General features: G+C 40.5%; 4 protein-coding genes across 4 annotated transcripts in view; 3 read left to right on the forward strand and 1 right to left on the reverse strand.

The window, feature by feature from the left end:
• Window positions 1-27,319, reverse strand: part of LOC136445010 (nardilysin-like) — a 63,129-nt gene that overhangs the window by 12,427 nt on the left and 23,383 nt on the right. The window contains exons 5-18 of the mRNA XM_066442841.1: window positions 5,356-5,456; window positions 4,948-5,000; window positions 4,494-4,567; window positions 4,005-4,100; window positions 3,529-3,651; window positions 3,136-3,193; window positions 2,956-2,989; window positions 2,763-2,802; window positions 2,252-2,321; window positions 1,724-1,801; window positions 1,332-1,452; window positions 750-863; window positions 555-659; window positions 111-234 (exon numbers count right to left, since the gene is read on the reverse strand). Coding sequence (XP_066298938.1) covers window positions 111-234; window positions 555-659; window positions 750-863; window positions 1,332-1,452; window positions 1,724-1,801; window positions 2,252-2,321; window positions 2,763-2,802; window positions 2,956-2,989; window positions 3,136-3,193; window positions 3,529-3,651; window positions 4,005-4,100; window positions 4,494-4,567; window positions 4,948-5,000; window positions 5,356-5,456 — 1,191 coding nt within the window. The remainder of the gene's footprint in view (window positions 1-110; window positions 235-554; window positions 660-749; window positions 864-1,331; window positions 1,453-1,723; window positions 1,802-2,251; window positions 2,322-2,762; window positions 2,803-2,955; window positions 2,990-3,135; window positions 3,194-3,528; window positions 3,652-4,004; window positions 4,101-4,493; window positions 4,568-4,947; window positions 5,001-5,355; window positions 5,457-27,319) is intronic.
• On the forward strand, window positions 11,737-14,003 carry LOC136444521 (uncharacterized). The gene is made up of 3 exons (XM_066442114.1): window positions 11,737-12,117; window positions 12,684-12,809; window positions 13,405-14,003. The coding sequence occupies exons 1-3, from the start codon at window positions 11,835-11,837 to the stop codon at window positions 14,001-14,003; spliced, it is 1,008 nt and encodes a 335-aa protein (XP_066298211.1). The 5' UTR covers window positions 11,737-11,834.
• LOC136445342 (tripartite motif-containing protein 3-like) lies at window positions 14,304-17,588 on the forward strand. Its single transcript, XM_066443302.1, has 2 exons — window positions 14,304-14,503; window positions 14,743-17,588. The coding sequence occupies exons 1-2, from the start codon at window positions 14,431-14,433 to the stop codon at window positions 16,311-16,313; spliced, it is 1,644 nt and encodes a 547-aa protein (XP_066299399.1). The 5' UTR covers window positions 14,304-14,430; the 3' UTR covers window positions 16,314-17,588.
• LOC136444836 (tripartite motif-containing protein 2-like) lies at window positions 19,268-26,031 on the forward strand. Its single transcript, XM_066442578.1, has 4 exons — window positions 19,268-19,933; window positions 20,508-20,633; window positions 21,227-21,751; window positions 22,618-26,031. Exons 1-4 carry the CDS (start codon window positions 19,651-19,653, stop codon window positions 24,051-24,053), a joined length of 2,370 nt encoding a protein of 789 aa, XP_066298675.1. The 5' UTR covers window positions 19,268-19,650; the 3' UTR covers window positions 24,054-26,031.

A 27,319-nucleotide genomic window follows, 5' to 3' on the forward strand; every position in this document is an offset into this window, starting at 1 on the left:
CAAGACAATCTCAATTTCAATCCCTGAGGTAATTCTTTTATCTTAAAGTTTTTGCTTAGGGGAAAGCTTGAATTGAAGGGACATCAAACCAGAGTTCCAGTGGTTCTCACCTGAGACACAGTAGGGGGTATCAAACCAGCGTTCCCTGAGATCACATTCCCCTTTGAACTGTGGTGACACCAGCAGCAGGCTGGCCCGGTCAGGGGTCAGCAGGTTCTGCACCTCCGCTAGCACCTGGAGGGGACATACAGCAAAGAAAAAGACTGAGAGCAAAATTTGATATCAATGCTGTACACTATCATATAGAGGCCAGTGTCATACAGTAAAAGAAGGAATTCCAGTTCAATTTTTTGGTTGTTTTATCTAAATAACAATTAGAACCAGGTCTGAGACAAAAAGTACTTCTGTCAGTGTCGGGGCGAGCACAGGTGATTACAGATGGGCCCTTACAGGTGCGACTTAACTTTTGTACAAAAACATAAGGATGTCCCTGGTGAGGTAGAGTTGACATGTGTGCAGGTGTGACTTACCTGAAGGAACTACATGTGACTTACCTGTTGATCATACTGAAACATGAGAATGTCCCCTGTGAGGTAGTGTTGGGGCGGGTACATCTGCATGTTCTCACACACGTTCTCCACATAGTCTATAGGGTCCGTCTGGGGAGGGAAACATGATCAGTTTGAATTACATGCATCATAATGAGAATATAAGCAAAATGAGAATATAAGCCAAGTTCACATACTGACCTCGTCCTTGAACCTGAAGTCCTTGTCCTCGATAGTCTGAATCTCCTCATAAACTCTCCGGCTGGGCCCCATTCTCTGTAGCATGGAGATGTACTGGAACACTATTGTGATCACCTGCAACAAACAACAACAGAACCGACATTTTTCAAGACTTGAAGTATACTTTCAAATTACCGTTCTCAATTCATCTGCTTCATGTTGCAAGAGCAAGAACCGACTGGAGGGTCTACGCCGAGAGCAGACAAACCTGGCGTGACCTAGCTACGCATGTCTGTAGCCGCTATGCATCAGTTCCTGATGCTCGCGAATGATTGATGTTGCAAAAGCAAATATAAGGAATTTTCACTAACAGGAAATTTCCAAGTTCCAAGTTGAAACAAAAAAGAACAGATGCTACATAAGCCTACGTAGTTCAAACATAACTTATTATTGATGATAGACTTGGATACAGCTACAGACAAACTTTTAACGCATATGGTTAGTTAACAATTATATTAACAGAGAAGTCATCAACAGTTGGAACACCAGAGAAAAAGAAACAGATTGTCCTTCAGCACAAGCAACATATCTTTAAGCCTTCACCTCCTTGGCGTGAGCGAGCCCGTCGTCTGTAAGAACCACGACGACGTTGAGGACAGCGTTGGTGCTGTTGTGCTCGAACCCCAGCTCGTTGTTACCTGCGTACAGCCCCAGTGCCCACATTCTGAAACACAGGACAGTCAGTTACAACGTGTTCACAAAATTCTCAGTTAGCTGTAGATATTGTATGATGTACAGTTTGACACGTGTCAATCATAACAAAAGAAAGAAAATGAAAATGATCTTAGTGTAAAAGTGATTGTCTACTTTAGAAACAAGATTCAATGTGTGCTGAGTGCCAGTTTATGATAATTCTCTTAGACATATATAAGATATATAGCTGCATTGTGTCATTACTTCAAAGTTATTCACTGGTCAAGGAATGAAATCCTTACTTCTTCTTGAGTAGGTTGAAGATGCTGCCGGTCCCCTCGTGCCCTAGCAGCCAGCCCAGGTAGTGCAGCGGCTTCACTCTGGGGGGAGAAATAAGGGCGTGATTGACAGCTTTTTTCTAGAGTAACCTTTTATGGAGACTGCTGTGAAGAAAGCTGCCAAAGCTGCTCTTCAGTGCCTGTCACCACTGTTAGCATACAGGTGGTAGGCCTCTACTTATAGCATAATAATCACAAGCACAAAATCCTACCCTTCAGCAAAACAGGCCAAAAGACTCAGTACTTTGTGACTCACCTGTAGTGCTTAGAGTCACCTTTTATAGAAACTACTGTAAAGACACCTGGTCTAAGCAGCCTTAGAGTCACCACTCTTAGCATCCAAATGGTAGACACCTACTTAAAATGATCAAGCACAGGAGTCTATGCACAGTTATCATCTCTACTGTTAAGAATACAGATGTCAGATGTGCATACTAGATGAATAGCACAACTTGAGGACAAAACACTCAGTAGTACAACATGACCCCTGACCTGTAGTGCCTCATCTGGCAGGGCAGAGACCAGGTGATCTCCAGCTGGTTCACGGACTTCACAGGGACCACTGCAGGGGACAAGGATGGATGAATTTGCCTTACTTATCTATGTGTACTAACAAGGATGGAGTCATGAAAAAGACAAATTTTAAACATTGTTCAGCTGCTAACTTAATTACTTCACTGGCACCACTGCAGGGGGACAGGAACAGATGAGTTTACTTTACTTATCTACATGACTAACAAGGATGGAGTGATGATACATCTGGCTCTTCTTGATCATGACAGAGAAAGTGAAAATGCAGAGCCATGGAAAGTTAACATATCATGGTACACAAACATAGTTTACCTGCTTATTATCAAATTCGATTACTTCAGTGAGGGATGGTATGTCCACACAACTAACAGAGCAATACATGGTCAAACTCTTTGTGTCTATTTTTGCATCTATCATTTACCCAAGTAACAGTCCAAACACTTCTTCTAAGGAGATTTGACAATATCCTTACTTTTGTACAGCTTGTAGAAGTTGGGGGTATCAAAGGTGTCCTGCAACATTAGAGAGTTCAATGATTATTATCCTAACATTTCTTTAGGAGTCATTTTTCTTCAAACAACATTATCAGAAGTATGGATGGAACAAACAAATTTAGGGGCATTGCTGTATCACACGGCATTCAGTATAAATTCCTATTGTAATACCTTGTAGTCATCAAAGTTTGGAGCAGGACAACCACTGGAAAAAAGGCAGACAACAAGGTATTGAGCAGTTGTTTCTATGACTTATAATCATGGAAAATGATGGCATGAAAGAAAACAGATATCAATTGGAAATCAATGGCAATTTCTTATTGATAAGCAAAAGAAGGACCTCTAGCATACTTGTTGGGTACTGCAGAGAAGACTTCTCTGACCCACTCCTCCAGTGTGTCCAGGGACTCTGTGGTGAAAAAACATGGACTTATAAATACAGAACCAGTTTGTTATCACCTAATGTCATCGCCTAGATCAGCAGTCATGAATACAAAGAAAAGTTTCCTTTAATTCAGTATGTAATATGTAACATTGTCAAGCAGTGCCGGGAATAACTTCTGATCTGAAAGTAATTTATTGTCATCAGAATTGACAGACTTTCAAAGAGAGCTTGAAAAGTGGTCCTTGTTTCATCTAAAGAATCACAAAGAAGCCAACAGTAAACCATGTTTGAGGTAAGGCTAAAACAAAAACTTAGGCTTATCAATCTCCCCATGACAAAAGAAGAGTTAAGCTTCCCACCTGCGGACTGCACGGCCAGAGTCATGTACTGGGCGGAGTAGAACCTCCGTCTGAACTCGCCCAGCCGCTGGTGCACGTTGATACCCCGCTCCTCCGGCTGCTGCTTCAGGGACGCCAGGTTTCCTGGGACAGGGGGGCAGAAACAAAATTTAAGGTATAATAAGAGTGATCTTTCATGCTGTACTAATTGTATTATGTTGTTCCGACCACAGAACTCAGACTCAGACCACAGAACTCAGTACACGGAATATAGAATCAGAACACAAGAGACAGGAGGCAGGATTCTAATTCTTCTACTTTAAGTTAGCTTGCAGATGTGCCTTATGTGGCAGAGACTGTAATTCAAATACAGCACTGTTAAACCATTAAGCTGTAAGGCTGAATGTAAATTACCATCATGATGGTTGAGATGATTCTTCTAACATTGTGTTTGCCCCTTGCTTTACTGGCCCCATATGAACCTGACCCCTACTGACCCCACATGAACTTGGCCATAGGATGTCCGACCTTGACCATGGTGGAGAACAGCTGCTGCTTCCTGAAGCTGTCCACGGGCAGGTTCATCTGGAACTCTGGGAGGGGGGGAAAGAATTTCAAAGTAAAATCAACATGATTTTACAATTATCATATCATAAAGCATCAAGCTTTATTAAATATTTACCATGGAGAAGACATCTGTTGTGGGACAACACTTTCATATTTCAGAAGAATCTGACCTTCAGAAATCATGATGATCATTAAAGAAACCAAAATACTTCCTAGAGATATAATGCTCCTCTTTGTGAATTCACAATAGACTATAAAACAATCCAAATTCACCTTAGTGTGCAAACTGTGTAGTAAACACAAACAGATACTATTCAGCTTTACAACAGTTGAGTCTTGACCAAACTATACAAGATAGAGTGACTCCTCTCCCCTCCAAATCAAACAAATGCAAACACACAAACAAGTCTGCGTCTCACCGCTGTCCACAGCCTTGACCTCCCTCTCCAGACTGTCGACCTTCAGCAGAGGGGAGATGAAGAACTGAGCCCATCTGCAGGGGAACACACATTTGTAACCTCAGTCAAATAAATCTAGATCTACTGTTCAACTCCAGTCTTTGTCAAGAAATGAGCGATCCACTGCTTCTGTGAAGTCATGTTATGCAGATAGCACACATGACTCAGTGAGCAGTGGATCATTTGTTGCAGAAAGTCTGTGGCGCCCCCCGTCTCTGTTGAGAGATGCTTGTAAAGCCCGGATGTAGATGGCCTCTTTAATTCCTCTTGACATAGAATGGAGTTGAACAGTCTAAAATTTTGGTAAGTCCAATTTTTGTGTTAACTTGGCAATTACAGTTCAACTTTACAGCCAGAATGGTGCTAAGAGATAAAAAATGTTAAGGCCATATCAGGTAATAACAGCGCTGCTCACCTGTCCAGAGCCTCCTTAAAGAACTTCCTCTGAATCTCAAACTGGAAAACTGTCTGAAAACAAACACAGGGGTTTTCATACTAAAACAGATAAGCAATCATCAATGAAGGTTAAACAGCCAGGTAAGAAGATACACAAGCCTCTAAAGGTAAAAATCACTGAATCAACTGGATAAAATAAATGGTCAGATGTTTCAGACAGAATCCGCTGTCTTCGTCAGTGACTTAACTGGAGTTCAGGTAACTCGTTTAGTCATTGATGAAAGACAGCAGATGCTGTTTGAATTCTTATCAAGTTGCATGATTAACTGTTAACTTGCATAGATAAGGAATATGTTTCTCGTACAAAATAACAAATCCAGCTTAGATCAAAAAAATTCTTATAGTTGTAAGATCACAACTCTCTCACCCTCTCGCAGTCTGTAGAGGCGTTGTCGCTGCCGCCATGTTTCTTGATGAAGACGTCGAAGGCGTTCTCATCCGGGTACTTCTCACTGCCCATAAACACCACTGAAACACAGGTGTGAGACCATTACTGTCCATAATCATCACTGAAATATAGGTGTGGGACCATGAAGATCATGGTCATCGTCATATCAATACTGCACATAAACACCACTGGACACACATTTAGGCATACATACTAACAGAATCATGAATGTGATAAAACTATTGAAAACAATCATGATGTGTGTCAAACTCCATACAAAATAGGTCACTTGATGGCATACAATACTGGGAGAATTTTGAATAAAGAACATTATCTTTTATTGTCTATTGCAGAGTTGTTATGCAGCTATGTTGGAGAATTTATCGGCAAGTTAAGATCACTTGGTTACATAATCACGATCAGAATTATACTAAGGGGGGAGGTCATAATGCTATTCAGAATCACCAAAAACACTGTGTGTGAGCACTGCATTTAGGTTCTATCCTGCCAGTTAACCATCAGCCTGCTATGGTTGTTTGGCACCAAATTTGTTAGGATTTGGGGTTAGGCAACAGGAAGAAGGTTTTATAATACAATGATAAACTTTCTTCCAACACTAAGGTATTCACGGATCGAATTTTCGACGACCACTGTCGCCTTCTTCAGGATCAATAATGACCAATCACTGCCGAACGTAAACTCGCGAGAGTTACGGACACGTGACTTTATTGACACGTGTCATTGCGGATATGTGACGTCAGCAATTGGTCAAACGTGCCAGGAAGTTTATAACGCCCACTGTCTCTGTTGAGTGACAGCTGGAGTGCCCTGATGTATATGGCCTCCTTTATACCTCTCATAGAGTAGTCCTGTTCAGTGTCCAGAATTCTTTATTGATCCTGAAGAAGGCGACAGTGGTCGTCGAAAATTCGATCCGTGAGTGTTGGAAGAAAGTTTAGCATTGTATTATGATTATTACCAACACAGATGAGCTTTCATTATAATCTAGGAAGAAGGTTTATACCTGGTTGGAAACTTCTTTAGATTGTGCTTAAACCAGATTATGTACTTTGTCTTCTTTAAAAAATGAATGCAGGTGCATGGTTAACTCCATAATTATTAAAGTCAGAGCAACCCCACTGTTAATGTTCCCGGACAATGGCATGGGTGACAGCTACCATTGGTAACAAGTTACAGTAACTGTTATATGGTGAAAGTGTTAACTTTGCTTTCTGAGTTAAGTAATTAGGGCTGAAAATATGTGCAGATAAGAAGTAAGAGTAGCCTAGGGTGTAATCGTTCTACCCCTTGGGTAAAATCTTGCAAAAAGGGCCGTGCAAGCCTCAAAAACACCCAATGTTGGTAGAACTTTAATCAGAAATATTCTGAGCATGGTACATTTGATAAATTAAAAGTAAGGTGACTGGACTTCTTGATCAGCAAAACTGTGTAAGGTCTGGTATGAGCAAACACTTGTCATTGCCTGACTGTGTACATATGGATTTGGCTGAAGAAATTGATGACCTAATATCAATTATTAACTCATATTTTCCCAGCATTCTTTGAGAGAACATTGTGCTTGTCCATAGAACAGTCCAAGTTCCACACTCGACATTAACAGAAACAGGTTGGTTTCTGTGATCATTGTGCAAACAGATATAGTATACCATTCCTGAACTTTTGCTGGAAATTAAGATGTGTTTTCTTTAGGCAGACATGTTACAGTTAGCTTCTTGTTAACACAGTTTGCAGGGGAGAAAAGCTAAATTCAATCATGAAAGGTAAAGGTCAAAGTTCTCTTTGCTCAACTTTAGCCAGTGATTTTGGCTGGCCATTCTGCCGAAAGTTACTGCTTCAAGAGTTCCCAAAATGTTGTGCTTTAATATTGTTTTAGGCATGGCAGCAGCGAGTGTTGAAGACGATTTTGATGAGGAGTTCCTGACTTGTACAGTTTGTATGAGTCTGTACGAGGACCCAAAACTTCTACCCTGTTTTCACACCTTCTGTCGGAAATGTGTGGAAGCCTTTGCCAACAACAGTGGAGGGACAAGGTTCAAGTGCCCTGTGTGCCGCTCCGATGTAAAGCTCCCGTGCCCAGTATTTGCAGGCGGCGTGGACAAACTTAAAAGTAACTTCTACATCAACAAACTGCTTGACTTCAGTAAGCTGAGACAAAGTAAGATGTCGCGTGTTCTGTGTCAGATGTGCAAGTCGGGCACCCAAGCTACGGCGATGTGCGGAGACTGCACTTTCCTGCTGTGTAACAACTGTGTCAGCACCCACAGGAACACACCTGCACTCAAGAACCATGTCATCATTGACTCATATGACCTTGACAATGCCAACAAGAGGTCACAATATGCCAGGCAGATTTACTGCCCAACACACAAGGACCAGCGTATGACTTTTTACTGTGTGCCCTGTGATTGTCTGGTCTGCATTTACTGTACTGTAGACAATCACAAGGACAGGCCAGGAGAAAAGCATGACCCAAAAGAATTGGACAAAGTAGTACCAGAATATAAAAACTTCATAGAAGGTCTGATGAAAAAAAACAAGGCAAAAGTCTATACGATAAATTGGGAAATGGAAAACCTGGACAGAGAACTGACAAAAACAGTAGGGAACTGTGACCAAGTAGAGAAGCAAATCCAACAGCACTACATAAAGCTAATGTCCAAACTTGAGCAGGAAAAAGAGGAGATGATCACCCAGGTGCGCAGATTTGGGAAGGACAAAAAAGATGGACTCATTCATAACAAAGAGGAAAAGGAGAGGGCACTAAGGGAGACAAAGGAAGGGCTTGTGTTCTGCCAAAATGTTTTAGATCGCAATAGCAACACAGAACTATTATTTCTAAGACAACAAATGGAAGAAAGGCTCCAGCTGCTGGCTTCACAGCAAACAGGTAGCAGGGTAATTGTAGCTGGTGGGATTGTGTCTTTCCAACCCATGAATTTATCAAATATTTCTGTAGGTTGCTTGTCTGTAAATGTTACACATACTAGGCTCACAATTGATATAGAAGGACCGGCAGTAGAGAGTCTGCCCTGCTCTGTCACAGTCACAACTGACAGCACTGTGGGTCCAACAGGTAGTGATGTTGCTCCAATGATAGAGGTGACCTCCCCTCCTCCCGACTGGCTTCACACAGGTAAAACCACCCTGATACAGACTACAGCACACACTAGTCCCCCACTAGCTGCAGGGAAGGGACAAACCAGCAGAGTTAGGCCTAGGAGGGTCTGGGGTGCAGAGTGGAGACCTCAGACTTCAGGGAAACACACACTGAGGCTTTCTATGGGGAGTGAAATAACAAAGATCTTTTTCAGTGTATATGTAAGCAGTAATAACCCAGTAATAAAGTCTGGCAACCAGCAGGACCTTGGTTCTGTCATTGTAAATGTGGGCAGTAACAACCCTGTACTGAGATTTGGGCAGAAGGGCAGCCAGCAGGGGCAGTTTGCCTGGCCATTAGATGTAGCAGTCAGGGGGGACAGGCTGTATGTGGCTGATACTAACAACCACCGTGTTCAGGTGTTTGATCTCAGTGGGAACTTTCGTCATTCATTTTCTACACAAACCACAGCCACTAAATGTCTTGTAAGAGGACTTGCAGTTCAGGCTGATGGCACCATTGTGGTGAAAACTATGAAGGATGTAAGAAAATTCTCACCATCAGGAGAACTGATAAACAAATTTCCTTTGGATGGATATTGCATAGATCCGGGCCTATATGTGTATGGCCTAGCAGTGCAGAGGAATGGGAGGGTTGTTGTAACTGATAATAGCAGCCCCATTTACCTATTTGAGGCAGATGGGACACTGGTGGGGAAGTCACAGATAGCTGACGAGGTACTTACTGTCTGTGTGGACGAAGAAGACAACGTCATTACGGTAAGTATAACGTGCAACCATGTTCGGGTGTTTGACAGGAATCTGAACTTCAAACACCAGTTTGGTCAGAAGGGATATCAGCCACAGGACATGTGGGGCCCTAAGGGGGTGTCAGCTGACAGCAGGGGGAACATAGTTCTGGCAAATGGAGGCAGTCGGTCTTGTGTAGTTATGGATTCATCAGAATCACAAGAACATGTCAGGAAGCTTCAGGTGTTCCGCCCAGATGGCACCTGGGTGTCGACTATCAGCAGTGATGGGGACAAACTGAACGCACCCCACGGGGTGGCTGTGACAGAGGATGGACATGTGTTTGTAGCTGATACTAATGACCACTGTATCAGGAAGTACAGATACATGTAACCGTACAGAATGTCCCAGAGATGGAGGCTGTCATTCCCTTATTACTCACTTATAATAAGTGTTACACTTACTATAATTTTTTCTAGCAGATATTACCCTTAATGAGTCTATTCAAAACAGATGACAGTTTTGTCTAAAAATTTTGTTAAAACATGTTGAAAGAAGGAGCCAGGGCAGTTTATATACTTAAGTCTGACAGCTTTTCTGTCCTTCTTTCCTAACCTTTCACATCATGACTTTCTTTGATTCATCAATAATAGTTCTGTTATGTGTGGTTCTGTTTTGACCCTCTACTATCTACTTGTGGTACTTGTAACATTCATCATCATCATAATCATCATCATCATCATCATCATCATCATCCTGTTGTGAAGGTCCCACATGTAACTTGTAACATTATTAAATGTCTCAATAGATTGAATTATAATCAAGACTTAGTATTGCAATTTTTTGTAATGTGAAGTAACAAGATACCAGAAGTACTGAATGTTGACAGAATAGCATGTTGTAATTAGTTCTATTATGTATAAAATGTTTTTTCTGAAGTTTAGTGCTTAACAATTGTTGCAAACTTAATAATTGTGGCAACTACTGCATAGATAGCAAAAAATACTAGAAGAATGACGGACATGCCAGAAAATAACCCAAAAATCTAAGGGACTTCTAACAATAAACATTAATGTTAGTTACAATTTTGGTAAGTGAGCATTTGGAACAAATGATGAAAAGGTTTATCTGCATTTCTGTGTATTGAATAGGACGTGGTAATGCATGATCGAAAGCAAATTCTCATATCCTACAGAATAATGTAATAAGTTACTGGTAGTAACTTAAGTCTTACGGTAGACTAATTGATTGTTAAGTACCAAGCATATTTGACTGTTTTACGTACTTTAGTTCTCAGTTAAACCATTTACAAAAAAGATCATTTCAACTTATCCAATGTCACTTCATTATTGATTATGTCAATAACTATTTAGCTGCAATAAAATGATGAGTTTTTACCATTTGTATCTGTACAATGGATGTTGTTATAGATAAATCTAGTAGGATTTAAGAGCACCTTATGAAATATTTGCACGCTTACATTAAACTGCATCAGATTCTGTACTTTTACCACTGTGACAAGTCTGGTATGTGACTGAGTGTGCACTTTGACCTTAGTTTGGGAAGCAGGCTGGTTAATATTAACCCACATTTCTGGGCCGAACAATTATTACCTGGCAGGAAACTGGATATCCAGGTTCCACACCCAACATTATAACAGGTGAGGATTCTATGCCATATTCTTTCCTTACCTGTTAGATCATTCTATGTTGGCTTCAGTGACATAATAATCTCTGAATAGCAGTCACCACAGTGTAACTACACAGTCAATTGGTCGGAATGGAGCACAAAATAAGGGTCAAAGTCTCTTCAGTACACAACAATCATGGCCATTTTATGGCTATCTTGGTTTTTGACTGGCTGTTAAAACATTAGCTTAAAACCACCGCAAACACATCATTTTCTCCCTAACGCGAAATTAAATCCCCGCAAACTTAATGCATTTACAATAGCTGTTATCGTCTGGCATGTGACTGACTGTGTACGTGTGACCTCAGTCTGGGAAGCAGACTAGTTAATATTATTGGCTGTGGAAACAGGTCAAGTTAATATTAACTCAGGTTTCCCAGCATGCTCTGAGATACATGCTCACAGACCAGTATGTCCAAGGTCCACAGCCAACTTTAACAGGTGAGTTTTTATACTCGTCTTAAGACTTGTGAAAACCAGTTATGGGGCAAAAATCTAAAGCAGTATCATATTCTGTACTGTACCTATAATTAACTTGTGTTAACGTTAGTCACATATTTTGATTAACATAGATTTGTGAAGCCCCTTGAAAATGAAAACTGTAAGGTCAAAGGTCTCTTTGATACTTTGTGCACAGTGAGGATGGCCAATTTGTTGTTTTTCAACTCACTGCCCTTACCAACTGTTGAGTCAATTTCATGATTGAGGAAAATTTGAGGCTTTGACATTTTAACCTCTGTTTGGTTATCTGTGGTGTTGAGAAGTTAATTTTTGCTGCCAAGTAAATGCCTAAGATTCGAGTACTTGTAGCCATTCATTTCAGGAGAAGCCATTCAAGTCCAAATCATTTTTTGTATGTATTTTCAGAAACCTGAAAACCTTGCTAGGTCCAGGCAGCAGCCATGGCCCAACTTTCCCCTCTAACCAAGCTCTACCAGAAGATTTCTGACAACCTGTCCGATGAAGATGTCAAAAGTCTACGAACCCTACTTGTCCCTGACGTTTTTGGAGTGGCAAAAGTACAACATGCGTCGGCCCTTGAAATTTTCAAAATGCTGCAGGCAGACAATAAGATTGGCATGGGTGACCTGGGGTTACTCGTGCAGATTTTAAAAAGTTTGGGGAAAGGAAGATTGGCAGAGGAAGCTGAGCAACTGGAACAACAGCAGAGGAGGGAATTTCAAGGTATGTGTGACAATTTGTATAATCATTATGTTGGTTACTCACAAAAATGGTACCAGTACACATTTATGCACAAGACCTGTTTATAAGACACTTGACAACATGCAATGTCATGGTGTATCATGCAAAAATCACTATCAAATCATTATTTTTTCTATATTTAGTTGATCTATGAGTAACAAAGAATACAAAGGTATGATCCTCACTAGTACTCATGCCTCTTTTTCCTACAAACTCGGGCATTGAAACTAAGTTTGCATCCAGCCACACAACAGAATAAACCCAAGAAATGCATGCACTGCTTATTCTTAGGCTAATATTTAGCATTCACAATTCTATAATCATCACAGTCTTTAAGTACAGAACCTCCAAAATTTAAAAACAACAACAACTAACTAACCAGGATTAATACATTATGTTTACAAATTCTTGCCATACTTTGTACCATGAACAATTATCATGCAATAAAGTTCTTCTACAAAATGAGATTAGAACTCAAATTTTTACTAAAAAATGGCAGTGGCTATATACAATAACACCATCTTATGTTTGTTGCCATCTATCCACAGCACATGTACAGGCACAAGCAGCAACAGCACATGTACAATTGCAATCACAAGCAGAGGCAGAAACAGCAGCAGCAGGTCTACATCAGACAGACCCCATGACTGAAGCCCATCACAACCTCATGCCACGTAAGTACATGCCGGCCCTGGAAGGACTTTGAGTGCATGAAACGTCATACATTTGTGGGCAAAAAGGTTAAAGCAATTTTGTCAGGTTGAGAGCAGCTGAGAGCCATCAAGTTGTCCATTTTTCTTGTCCTTCTTTCAAATTATTTATTCACTTATTATTATATATTAATAATTGAATGTCTACTTCATGTCCACCTTGGGAGGTCAAGGGACTAGGTTGATAGGTTATTGAATCAGATCAAATCCTCTCATCATTTTGACACTCTCAAAGTTCAGATTTCACTACAGACTAAATGTAGCTTACATTTTCTCCTCTCCTCCCCCTGTCTTGGTTAAACAATGGGTTTGGTCATGCCAGGTGCCAACATTATCTCCCCACTATCTTTCCAAAATTAGTTGTAGGATCCTATTGGTGTGGACAAACAACAAAATGAACCAATGTCAAGTGAAATTAATATCTAACTCCCCAAAAAAGGTAGATTGTTAAGGGACAAGGGTACATAATGTAACCCAATATTTCATTTGAACTTCAAAGACAATTATGATACTAGAAGACTTTGAAAATAATCAAAGATTGAAATTCTTTGTTTTTCAGCAATGCCCATGGCCCTGGCGATCTACCCTGGCTTCCAAGGGAGTTTTGATATAGCAATTGGAGAACAGCCCCATGGCCGTGAGTTAACCATTCCAAATCAACATCTTTTGACCACAGTGTATCAAAATGAGCAGGTTCTCCAACTGAAGACTAGAATGAGGGATGAAGAGCTGAAGGCACTTTACATGTATGAGGAAAATAAAGTTAAGTCATTAGAGAGAGCAAAAGCATTTTTGTCACAAGAAAGCTTGGACAGAAAATTTGATGAGCTTTGGGCCAAAGTGGAAGAACAACATGCCATCATAGTCAGTACATACAGGGGTTGCGTTATTATGTTTCTGACATTTGAATCTGAACCCAAATTTGAGCATTTCTGGGGTTCCTGCACAAGCGGGGATCTCTCCACCACCCTGTCTGAGCTGCTGCTGACTGAGGAGATGCGGGGCCTGGAGGGAGGAGACCAGCTGGTGGTGAAGACTCTGGTGCTGGAGCAGGACGTCAGGGCTTGGAGGGACTACTTCAAGAAAGGTACAGAAAAATTTACATATGGAATGCTGAAAAGGGCAATTTCCTTGTATGGGAAAATCCTCTGGGTTTAAGCCACTAATAATTCAGAGGCAAAAGATTTACAGAATGAACAGGATGTACTCCAACAAAAACCTACACAACTTGGCAATGCACTGTTATTAAATTTCATATTTATCAATTTGATACTGGTTATTTATGTTAAGAGTCAATATGCTGCATCCTGAGCTAATATCACTAAAATATGCCAAATGTGCTTTTCAAAGTTTTATGGCTCTCTGGGATTGAAATGTGCTATTTACAGTCAAACAGGTATGATAGAAGTGTTGAAAGCTTAAGTTCAATTTTGTACATGTTCAACTTGTCACAGGTGATCTACAGCATCTTGAGGAAGAGCAGGTGGAACAGGTGACGTCACAGCCGGCATCACTGGACACTTCCAGACAAGAATGGGCAGAAAGCATTTGGTCCATTGCAAGCGTCCAGTCAGTGGCAAGCACCATGTCGTCAGGAAGCGTTCTGTCATCAGATTCAGGCTACGCATCAGCTGGGAGCCACATGACCTTGTCTGAAGGTGAAACCACTTTCTCTATTTGAGAAAAGCAGATGATCAGCTTTCAGGATGGCTTACCATTCAGACTTTAATCATCATTGAGCGTGTGAAAGTAAGAATATATGTGATAAATGTTTATAAGAATATGCTTTGTGATATCATTGCCTGTCATCTAAGATTTCGCATTTAATGGATCATACAATAGTGGGGCAAACTTCGTGACTACATGATTGTATACTGTCCATCTTTTCCTTTGGTAGGAAGAAAACGAGCACCACGATACAAAGCAGAAGCAGAAGCAGCCATCTCCAGGATTACCCAAGGAATGGAGAACCTTGACAGGGAAATCGCAGCTACAAAGGAGAACTGTAAGGAAGTAGAGAAGGAAATCCAGCAACACTACAAGAAGTTGAGGTCAAAACTAAAGCAAGAAGAGCAGGAAATGATCACTAAGGTGCAAAAATGCAATGGAGACAGGAAAGGGGAACTGAGTCAGGAAAAAAAGAGATTGCAAACAGAGCTTGGAAAGACCAAGGAAGATGTTACATTCTGTGAAAAGATTTTAGACTGTAAAGATGACAAAGAATTTTTCACCTTAAAGCAACAAATTGAAGAAAGGTTTCAGAAACTATCCTTGCAGCAAACAGGCAACAGGAGTTTGGAGAGTCATACAAGAGTGACCTTCAGACCCTGTAGCTTATCCCAGGTTTCTGGAGGTTCCTTGTCTGTGCTTGATATAGAAGGTCCAGTAGTGGAGAGTCTGTACTGCTCTGTTACAGTCACACCTGATACTGTGGGTCTAACAAGTGGGAATGTTGCACCACAGGTAGAGGTGACCTCCCCTCAGGGCAAAACCACCCTGATACAGACTACAGCACACACTAGTCCCCCACTAGCTGCAGGGAAGGGCCAAACCAGCAGAGTTAGGAGGGTCTGGGGTGGAGAGTGGAGACCTCAGACTTCAGGGAAACACACACTGGGGGTCTGTATGGGGGGTAAGAAGGACCTGGGTTCTCTCACTGTAGATGTGGGCAGTAACAACCCTGTACTGAGGTTTGGGCAGTGGGGCCGCCAGCAGGGGCAGTTTCACAATCCTTTTGATGTAGCAGTCAGGGGGGACAGGCTGTATGTGGCTGATTATGCTAACCATCATGTTCAGGCGTTTGATCTGAGAGGGAACTTTTGTCATACCTTTTCTACTACTTTCCCTATAGGACTTACAGTTCAGACCGATGGCACCATAGTGGTGAACTCTGGGAATGAAGTGATGAAATTTTCCCCATCAGGAGAATTGCTGCACAAATTTCCTCTGGGTGAATATTGCTCACGGCCCTGGGGCCTGGCAGTACAGAGGGGTGGGAGGGTTGTTGTAGCTGATTGGGGCAAACACAGCATCTTCCTGTTTGAGGCAGATGGGACACTGGTGAAACAGGTGGGAGGGCAGGGACAGGGGGAGGGGAAGTTTGACATGCCATGTTTTGTCTGTGTGGATAAAGAAGACAACATCATTGTGGCAGATACAGGCAACCACAGTGTTCAGGTGTTTGACAAGAATCTGAACTTCAAACAAAAGTTTGGTCAGGAGGGCAGACAGCCACAGGACATGTTGTGCCCTACAGGGGTGTCAGCTGACAGCAGGGGGAACATAGTTCTGGGTAGCAGTGGGGATGGGAAGCTTCAGGTGTTCCGTCCAGACGGCACCTGGGTGGCCAACATCAGCAGTGATGGGGACAAACTGAAGGGGCCCCTCGGGGTGGCTGTGACAGAGGATGGACATGTGTTTGTAGCTGATAGTGATGACAACTGTATCAGGAAGTACAGATATATGTAACAGATTGAAACGTCTAGGATACAGGAATGTGGTCAGTAAGGAGAATGTTGGGACTAAGCTGGTCTCAGTAGGTTTCATTTTCCTGTAAGTGCTACTGTAACAGGTACTTTTTGTTCTGAATCTCTGCAAAATGAGACTTTTGTGATAAGATATATTAGAGGTCCAGATATGATCTTCCTTGATGTTCATAATATCATTCAATGTGAACTTTTTGTAAATTTTACAATTTTCCTACCATTCCTTTGTACATGTTTAAGATGGGATCAGGTCGTCTACACAACTTTTGTCTTTTGTTGTGACATTATTTGATTGAATCAAAGTTTAATACTTTATCCTGCCTTAACTTTAGATACAAGCAGTAAAAGAAACTGAACTGTAACTAACATGAGTTGGTGCTAATAGATGGCTTGATTTGACTAAATATTACCAACACAAAGAGGTGGTCAAAATCAATTAAAACTATGAATATGTTTGTGTCTTTACTCTACCAATGATAACTTAACTAACATCATTTCCATTATGTCATTAGATAGTCACAGTAACCTTCATGTATTAGATATGCTGCTTGCAGGCATGTATAAAACAAAGTCATCATATTGATGACAGTGTTGGAAAGACTCTTATCAAGGACACTAGTATACTATTAGCCAGCTATCCAGTGTTGCATTTCTTGTTTGAATATTGAACCACTTTAAACCATTTGTTTAAGATTTTGTAGGATTCATTTTCCATATTGTACCCTATCTGTTGTTTTACATGTACTGTCTACAATAGATACAATAGTAATAATAGTCTCCCTTGTACATGTATGTCTGCATGTCTTGTTGCAACCTGTACATTCTGAAGAGCAACAGAGCCATTAAGTAGTGTGCATAAAGTTAAGTATTATGTTGTGATGTCAATTATATATTATCAAATGTTTTATTGCCATTCCAATTTTGAGCTTGTCCACCGGCAATCACAGTCATTAGACGAGTCCTGGAGGATTCCACAAATTCCTGTTTAATGCTGATCATGAAGAATTACAACAAAACTGTGTAATGTACATAGCAAGACTTCAGAGACATAAATGTCATTGGTTTTTGTTAGCTAATATATAGCCAATCAATACTTTTCTAATAGATTAATAAAAGCTTTAAAAATCTCAAAGCCTGATTTCTCAATGCGACAAGGACATTTAATGAAGGGTGTCCCTGAATGCACCCATTGCTATTTACACATCTTACTGTTTTGTTTTAACCTCTAGTTTCTACAATAAACCCAGTGATCACAGTTTTACTTGAATGTGAGTCTGTGCATCTTGTCGTATCAAGTAAAGCTAATCAATGATTAATTTTTAACATGGTATATTTTGTACATAGGTGCAAAGTGAAGCCATATACAATGGTGGTGAAGCTTCAAATCCAAGTAACCAGAGTGTGTGAACTAAAGAGCTGTCCATGGTAATTACGCTTTGAACATACAACAGCCTCATTACTCAGAGATGGGTACCTACTGGCTGTAATAATACAACACGGTGAATTGGTAAATTGAGGCCCCTGACATGGGTTTGACTATTTACAGGTCCTGGAATTCAGTCCGGAATACACATAAAGAAGGGTGAAATCTACGAAAATGCTTTGACGAGTAAACATCGCAGTTTGCTGCATTGTGGTGCTGGGCTATGATTGCCCAGCATGTTCTAGACAGTGATTTATTGTTCCCAGGGCCATATAATAATTGTACTGGCCCTATATAGGCAGTATATTGACGCTACACCAAAAAAGTAGAAGCGCTCTCCAAAAAAGCTCTCAAAGAAAATATTGTATGTTGGCCAAATGTTAAATGGGGTAACAAATAAAAGGAGGCGACAAATTTGCAACAAAAATGTCATTACAGTAACAGTCATGTATGGTACTTGTAAACACTGTTTTATTTGGATAATATGTTTGATAAATATCAATAGAATGTTATATACACAACATAAGGCCACACCAATTTAATTTCTTGGTTAACGGATTTTTATTTTCCCCCAAAAAAAAAATTTACAAAAAAAAAAAATCATGAAAACAGAAGGCTGGCCCAGCCTTCTGTTTTCATGATTTTTTTTTCTAAATTTTTTTGTCCTAATTATATTATGACTGCAAATACTGAAATTTAGAAAAAAAAATCATGAAAACAGAAGGCTGGGCCAGCCTTCTGTTTTCATGATTTTTTTTTCTAAATTTTTTTTTTTTAAATAAAAATCTGTTAATCTGTTCTAACAATGTGCAGGTAATGGCACAGGTGACTTTCTGTCAACAGCTACAGCTACCTTTGGCAAACATCACTGTTCAGTATTTGCAGTCATAATATAATTAGGACAGTCTGCCCTGGGAAAAATGTAAACAGACCTAAACAAAGCACCAATCACGTACATGCAGGGTGCAACCATTCTATCCTGGGGTGTGGAAACTACAATTCTTGTGATGCTGATAGCTTTAGTCCTGGAACATTTGCACACTCAGTTACAGCTACTAACAGTAGAACTTGCACAACAGCACTAGCTGGTAAAGTCTGATGTGTGACTGTGTACATGAAACTTAAGTTAGTGATTCAGCTCTGGTTAAATAACCCACATTCCTGGGCACACTTGAACAGTTACAAATTCACACCCAGGAAACTGGTGGACCATTTCCGTGTTGCAGAATCAACAGGTGAGATTTCTATGGTGTATTCGTTCCTTGCACCCATAAGACCAGTCTAGGTGGGCTTTAGCGAATTGAGAATTGTACCAGGTATCTAATATAGGGTTAATGATCCTTTCCTTCAGTCTATACGGTGTTATAAGGCATGGTCGTTCCTATAATCACCGTTTTATTCTGAACCGTTTTACTCTGAACCTGGTCTACAACTGTTCAGAATAAAACATTTCTGCGGAATTGTCATCATGAACGCAAAAGAACCGGTTCACATTGATTTTTATGACGTCGGACTGTACCTGTACATTAATTTGTGTGAACCTTAGTGACTGTCACATATTTTGATTAAAATGGATTTTGTGAAGCCCCTTAAAAATGAAAACTGTAAAGTCACTTTGTGCACAGTGAGGATGGCCAATTTGTTGTTTTTCAACTCACTGCCCTTACCAACTGTTGAGTTTTCATGATTAAGGAAAATTTAAGGTTTTGATATTTTAACTTCTGTTTGGTGGGCTGTGGTGTTGAGAAGTTAATTTTTGCTACCTTGTAAATGCCTAAGAATTAGTAAGATCCGAGTACTTGTAGCCATTCATTTCAGGAGAAGCCATTCAAGTCCAAATCATTTTTTGTATGTATTTTCAGAAACCTGAAAACCTTGCTAGGTCCAGGCAGCAGCCATGGCCCAACTTTCCCCTCTAACCAAGCTCTACCAGAAGATTTCTGACAACCTGTCCGATGAAGATGTCAAAAGTCTACGAACCCTACTTGTCCCTGACGTTTTTGGAGTGGCAAAAGTACAACATGCGTCGGCCCTTGAAATTTTCAAAATGCTGCAGGCAGACAATAAGATTGGCAAGGGTGACCTGGGGTTACTTGTGCAGATTTCAAAAAGTTTGGGGAAGGGAAGATTGGCAGAGGAAGCTGAACAACTGGAACAACAGCAGAGGAGGGAATTTCAAGGTATGTGTGACAATTTGTATAATCATTATGTTGCTTACTCACAAAAATGGTACCAGAGTACACATTTATGCACAAGACCTGTTTATAAGACACTTGACAACATGCAATGTCATGGTGTATCATGCAAAAATCACTATCAAATCATTATTTTTTCTACATTAAGTAATTTTGATCTATGAGTAACAAAGAATACAAATGTATGATCCTCACTAGTACTCATGCCTCTTTTTCCTACAAACTCGGGCATTGAAACTAAGTTTGCATCCAGCCACACAACAGAATAAACCCAAGAAATGCATGCACTGCTTATTCTTAGGCTAATATTTAGCATTCACAATTCTATAATCATCACAGTCTTTAAGTACAGAACCTCCAAAATTAAAAAAAAAAAAAAAACTAACTAACCAGGATTAATACATTATGTTTACAAATTCTTGCCATACTTTGTACCATGAACAATTATCATGCAATAAAGTTCTTCTACAAAATGAGATTAGAACTCAAATTTTTACTAAAAAATGGCAGTAGCTATATATAATAACACCATCTTATGTTTGTTGCCATCTATCCACAGCACATGCACAGGCACAAGCAGCAGCAGCACATGTACAATTGCAATCACAAGCAGAGGCAGAAACAGCAGCAGCAGGTCTACATCAGACAGACCCCATGACTGAAGCCCATCACAACCTCCTGCAACGTAAGTACATGCCGGCCCTGGAAGGACTTTGAGTGCATGAAACGTCATACATTTGTGGGCAAAAAGGTTAAAGCAATTTTGTCAGGTTGAGAGCAGCTGAGAGCCATCAAGTTGTCCATTTTTCTTGTCCTTCTTTCAAATTATTTATTCACTTATTATTATATATTAATAATTGAATGTCTACTTCATGTCCACCTTGGGAGGTCAAGGGACTAGGTTGATAGGTCAGATCAAATCCTCTCATCATTTTGACACTCTCAAAGTTCAGATTTCACTACAGACTAAATGTAGCTTACATTTTTACCTCTCCTCTCCCTGTGTTGGTTAAACAATGGGTTTGGTCATGCTAGGTCCCAACATCTTCTCCCCACTATCTTTCCAAAATAAGTTGTAGGATCCTATTGGTGTGGACAAACAACAAAATGAACCAGAGTGTCAAATGAAACTAATCTTTAACTCCCCAAAAAAGGTAGTAGATTGTTAAGGGACAATGGTACATGGATGTAACCCAATATTTCATTTGAACTTCAAAGACAATTATGATATTAGAAGACTTTGAAAATGATCACAGATTGAAATTCTTTGTTTTTCAGCAATGCCCATGGCACTGGCCATCTACCCTGGCTTCCAAGGAAATTTTGATATAGCAATTGGAGAACAACCCCATGGCCAGCTAACCATTCCAAATCAACACCTTTTGACTACAGTGTATCAAAATGAGCAGGTTCTCCAACTGAAGATGAAAATGAGGGATGAAGAGCTCAAAGCACTTTACATGTATGAGGAAAATAAAGTTAAGTCATTAGAGAGAGCAAAAGCATTTTTGTCACAAGAAAGCTTGGACAGAAAATTTGATGAGCTTTGGGCCAAAGTGGAAGAACAACAGGCCGTCATAGTCAGTACATACAGGGGTTGCGTTATTATGTTTCTGACATTTGAGTCTGAGCCCAAATTTGAGCATTTCTGGGGTTCCTGCACGAGTGGGGATCTCTCCACCACCCTGTCTGAGCTGCTGCTGACTGAGGAGATGCGGGGAATGGAGGGAGGAGACCAGCTGGTGGTGAAGACTCTGGTGCTGGAGCAGGACGTCACGGCGTGGAGGGACTACTTTAAGACAGGTGATACTGACAGACTTTTTGCTTAATATGAACATTTTCTAGTATGCCTGTTAAGAACTTCAATCTGTTACAGTACATTCTATAGCTAGCTTAAAAAATATCTAGGTGTACACAGTCAGAAATTAGGTACACACAGATTGGGTGCACAAAAGTGAACACACAGTTACTGTAGTATTTCCAGACCTGAGATATATTTATTGATTACTTTGACAGGTTCAGAATAGCTGGAAGCTGCTACATTATAGGGTATAAGACACCATTGACATGAACATTAAGAATTTCCGGAATTATACTAACTGTATAATAACATAGAAATTTTCACAAAATATTCACACTTTGGATGTTATTGAACATCGAATCATAAAAACATCATACCTCCAGATTTTGATTCTTCCCACCAGGTAATTACATTAATCAGTGACTTGCCAGCTGATGACGTCATGAGAACATGGCAGCCGATTTGGAACTTTGCACAACGGCTCGGAAAGAACATTATTTTCACAAGAAAACGAAATGGATATTGTTAAGTCCTTTAATTAATTGTTATCACGATAATTAAGCACTGTTTGATCATCAAATAATGTTTTTCCCAAATCGTTGTGTAAGGTTCCGAATCGGCTGCCGTCTTCCTTGTGACGTTAGTCACTGATCAATGTAATCACCTGGTGAGAAGATCAGATAAGAATAAAGAGCTGGATCCATGGAAGTATGTTTTCTGATGGTTCAATGTTAGATAACATCAGAAGGGTGTGTATTTGTTTTAAACGTTTATATTCCTTCAATGATGTTATTCCTATTTCAGATAATAAGACAATTTTGTATTTTGGTGTCTTATGCCCTTTAAATTTAGTACCTGTTTGTCACAGGTGAGCCACAGCATGATGAGGATGTGCAGATGGAACAGGTGACGTCACAGCTGGCAAATCTGGGTACTTCCACAGAAACAGAACTAAAGGCCAGACAGAAGACGAGGGCAGGAAGCATCGGTTCAGTGGCAAGTGTCCAATCAGCAACAAGCACCTTATCGTCTGGAAGCGTTCTATCGTCAGATTCAGGCTATGCATCAGCTGGGAGCTTATACCAGGTTTCTGGCGGTTCCTTGTCAGTGATTGCAGGGTTCAGTATTGGTGTACAGAAGCCAGCAGTAGAGAGTCTGCCCTGCTCTGTCACAGTCACAGCCGACAAGGCAGATCTTACAGGTGGGGATGTTGCACCACAGATAGAGGTGACCTCCTCCCAGGGCAAAACCACCCTGATACAGACTACAGCACACACTAGTCCCCCACTAGCTGCAGGGAAGGGACAAACCAGCAGAGTTAGGAGGGTCTGGGGTGCAGAGTGGAGACCTACGGAGTCAGGGAAACACACACTGGGGGTCTATATGGGGGGTAAGAAGGACCTGGGTTCTCTCACTGTAGATGTGGGCAGTAACAACCCTGTACTGAGGTTTGGGCAGAAGGGCAGCCAGCAGGGGCAGTTTGACAATCCTATGGATGTAGCAGTCAGGGGGGACAGGCTGTATGTGGCTGATACTTTAAACAGTCGTGTTCAGGTGTTTGATCTGAGTGGGAACTTTTGTGACTCATTTTCAACAACCACAAAACCTGTATCAGTTGCAGTTCAGACTGATGGCACCATAGTGGTGAACTCTCGGTATGAAGTGATGAAAATGTCCCCATCAGGAGAACTGCTGCACAGATTTCTTTTAGGTGAATATTACACAAACCCCTATGGCCTGGCAGTACAGAGGGATGGGAGGGTTGTTGTAGCTGAACCAGGCAAACACAGCATCTTCCTGTTTGAGGCAGATGGGACACTGGTGAAACAGGTGGGGGGACAGGGAAAGGGGGAGGGGCAGTTTGACATGCCATGTTTTGTCTGTGTGGATAAAGAAGACAATGTCATTGTGGCAGATAAAAACAACAACTGTGTTCAGGTGTTTGACAAGAATCTGAACTTCAAACATAAATTTGGTCAGAAGGGCCTACAGCCACAGGACATGTGGGGCCCTATGGGGGTGTCAGCTGACAGCAGGGGGAACATAATTCTGGCAAACATTGGTGAGGTGTCTGATGTAGGTGGTGCAGAACATGGCAAGAAGCTTCAGGTATTCCGCCTAGACGGCACCTGGGTGTCCACCATCAGCAGTGATGGGGACAAACTGAAGGGGCCCTGTGGGGTGGCTGTGACAGAGGATGGACATGTGTTTGTAGCTGATCCTGTGGACCACTGTATCAGGAAGTACAGGTACAATTGTAACAGACTGAGTACAGAATATTCACAGAGAGTACAATACGTGTAACAGAACAGAATTTTCACAGGGACTACAGTTACGTGCAACAGTACAGAATGTTTACTGGAAGTATAGATATAAATCATGTAACATTATAGTTAAGGACAGGCTAGGTTAAGTCTGACTTCATTTACAGCTTTTAATTATCATGTCATGTTTTCAAATGCTGTAAATGTGACTCATTTGTACTACTTGATTTGCAGTGATCCATGTCCTACATAACTATAATAATTATAGGACTCTACCAAGTTTTGCTATTTCGGAATCTTAAACTGCTTATTGATATAAATAGACAGATTTAACCCTACTCACAAAAGCCTGCAAACGCTTATTTAGCCCGTAATTCAGTATTGGGACTGACTGGTATTTAGTCAAATGTGCATTTTGTACATTGCATTTAGTCATGGGATGACTTGTTAAATAGCTGTCGAGTTAAGCTAGTATTTTGTTGTGATGTATATTATGAAATGCGTTATTATAATGATTGCTTTTCCACTGGTGAGCACAACCATTAGTCATTAAACCTTGGAGAATTACACAAAACTATCCTGTATAAACCTGCTGGAGAATCACCTCCATGTAACGTTACAGCAAAACTGTCTTTTTATTAGACATGTAACGTTGGGTAACCTAAATTCGGGATTTTTCCGATAATGGTTGACTGAAATCAATCTAGCAGAACAATAAAACATCCTTTTTTTCTATTATTCTGTCAGTATCATGTACTATCTTTGCACTAATCATATATATGGTAGATTTTGTCTCTAGTCGTGCTGACACCATAATATTTCAACTTGAAACTACCGTGCGCCGCACGCACAATTACGGTGCTGTCGGACAGGGGGCACATTAATTCGGGAGAGAAGATTCGTCTTGAATATCTTACCGCTAATCACATTTTATACAGCAGCTATTCGTTCCATCCTTGGCTTGAGGAGAGTGCTATGGATATAGACGTGTCCAAGTAAAAAAAATACACGAAAAAACGGCCGTACCGCACGCATCAGGCCTTCGGAAACAACCCGTGTGTTGAGTCAGTAGAACTTCACTCAAAGTCGGCCCATCGTCATCATCGGGCAACGTGTAACGTTACATTATTCATGGCAAGTTAGCTGGATGCCGTAGCAATGGTAATGCTACTATGTCCATGTGTTCCTTGTTGTGTTAGGAGCAAACTTTGAGGAAAATATCTTCCTCAGTCCACTATCACACGCAGCATTTAGACAAAAAAGTGTTCCTCACAAACCTTTGTCGTCTGCTTGACAACAGGATTCTGGTTAACAATATGGCGGCGGGAAAATACACGTGCCGTAGGTTGTAGCAACAGAGAGGAGTTTTGATGATTAATCACACTTAGAATCCAGTTGTAGGTTAGCAAAAGAGATTCTAATAAGTTGTCTTGTAAATAGTTGTGTTTAGCAGGAAGCGGATGTGACATTTTTCTTATAAACCAGCCGACAACCATGTTGTGTACTTCTCCCACGAAGCCCTCAGACTGTTCCAATAAGGGACGGAGAGTTTTTGACCTCGTCGCCTTATAATCCATGCTTATCGAAGCTTTTCAGACAGTGTTCTGAATACGTAAGTCTGTCAGGTTTGCATTTCTAGCGGTATTACTTATGTTGCATCTAGCACATATCCCTAAATACCCCGTTTTCGAAAAATCCCGACTTTAAGTACCCCACGAATTTAGGTTACCCAACGTTACATGCACATGGCAAGACTTCAGAGAGACTTCAGAGTTACTAAATGTAATTAATTTCTGTTATACTATTGCTGACCAGTGATGTGTTACTCAAACCTAGGACCTCAACAGGACAAATAATTTTCTAATAGATTAAAGCTTTAAAAATCTCAAAGCCTAATTTCTCAATGCAACAAGGACATTGAATTAGTTTCCCTGAATGCACCCATTGCTATTTACACAAATCTTTATGTTTCGTTTTAACCTCTAGTTTCTACAATAAACCCAGTGATCACAGTTTTACTTGTGAGTATGTGCATCTTGTTGTATTCAGTAAAGCTAATCAATGATTTGTAGGTGCAAGGTGAAGCCATACACAATGGTGGTAAAGCTGCAAATCCAAGTAACCAGAGTGTGTGAAGTTAAGAACTGTCCATGGTAATTACGCTTCGAACAGCCTCATTACTCAGAGATGGGTACCTACTGGCTGTAATAATACAACACGGTGAATTGGTATATTGAGGCCCCTGACATGGGTTTGACCATTTACAGGTCCTGGAATACAGTTCGGAATACACATAAAGAAGGGTGAAATCTACGTATGCTTTGACGAGTAAACATTGCAGTTTGCTACATTTTGTTGAATAACAAACGTGGTGTCGGACCATGATCGCCCAGTATTTTCTAGACAACTTGATTTCTTGTTCCCAGGGCAATACAATTATTTTACTGGCCAAAATACAGCAACCTATGATATTTTGCTTGATTTCATATTCTAAGTAGTTGGATCGCCGGATACGTACAATACAGCTATTCCAATGAATCCAAGATCAGGGTGTGTGTTGCACTGATTTTTCAAGATTGAAATCTTCCCACTTTCATGCAGCTAGTGCAGAAAATTGTGCTACAGGTGATATCATGCATGCCACTTATTGACATTTTGGATCATAAGTGACAAGCAGTTCAAAAGTTGTGCTATTTGACAGACTTTTAGTACTTTATAGCATCTATGGTCCTGGCAGTACATTGTATACATTTTGTATGGACACTACACAAAAACATCTCAGTGAGTCTAAGAAGAACTTTTTTTTGTTTTATATGACACTGTTTTTGTATGACAAGTTATTGCTGACGTCAATTTGTATATGACACTTATTTATGTTACTGAACTACTGACTGTGTTGTTTATGTTGTTGGATGGAAAATGAATAATAATAAAAAATTAAAAAAAAAAAAAAAAAGAAGAACTCTGAAAAAAGCTCTCAAAGAAAATAAAACTGCATGTTGACAAAATGTAAAATTGGATAACAGATATAAAAGGGGGGGGGACGAATTTGCAACAAAAATGTCATTATATACATGTAGTCATGTATGGTACTTGTATACACTGTTTTATTTGGATAATATGATTGATCAATATCAATAGAATGTTATAAACACAACGTAAGAATGCTATAACAATACAGCATGTTATTGGTGCACCCTGATTGTGGAACAGCTCAAAATTTGCATATTGTTCCTTTAACAGTTCTAACAGTGTGCAGGTAATGGCACAGGTGACTTTCTGTCAACAGCTACAGCTACCTTTGGC

Source organism: Branchiostoma lanceolatum, chromosome 11, assembly GCF_035083965.1.
Source record: "Branchiostoma lanceolatum isolate klBraLanc5 chromosome 11, klBraLanc5.hap2, whole genome shotgun sequence".
NCBI lineage: Eukaryota > Metazoa > Chordata > Leptocardii > Amphioxiformes > Branchiostomatidae > Branchiostoma > Branchiostoma lanceolatum.

Coding starts and splice junctions, on each gene's coding strand:
- LOC136445342 (XM_066443302.1), top strand. CDS start 14,431: ATGTCGTCAGGAAGCGTTCTGTCATCAGATTCAGGCTACGCATCAGCT. Junction 14,504..14,742: donor CCACATGACCTTGTCTGAAG/GTGAAACCACTT, acceptor TTCCTTTGGTAG/GAAGAAAACGAGCACCACGA.
- LOC136444836 (XM_066442578.1), top strand. CDS start 19,651: ATGGCCCAACTTTCCCCTCTAACCAAGCTCTACCAGAAGATTTCTGAC. Junction 19,934..20,507: donor GCAGAGGAGGGAATTTCAAG/GTATGTGTGACA, acceptor ATCTATCCACAG/CACATGCACAGGCACAAGCA. Junction 21,752..22,617: donor GAGGGACTACTTTAAGACAG/GTGATACTGACA, acceptor TGTTTGTCACAG/GTGAGCCACAGCATGATGAG.
- LOC136444521 (XM_066442114.1), top strand. CDS start 11,835: ATGGCCCAACTTTCCCCTCTAACCAAGCTCTACCAGAAGATTTCTGAC. Junction 12,118..12,683: donor GCAGAGGAGGGAATTTCAAG/GTATGTGTGACA, acceptor ATCTATCCACAG/CACATGTACAGGCACAAGCA. Junction 12,810..13,404: donor CCATCACAACCTCATGCCAC/GTAAGTACATGC, acceptor TTTGTTTTTCAG/CAATGCCCATGGCCCTGGCG.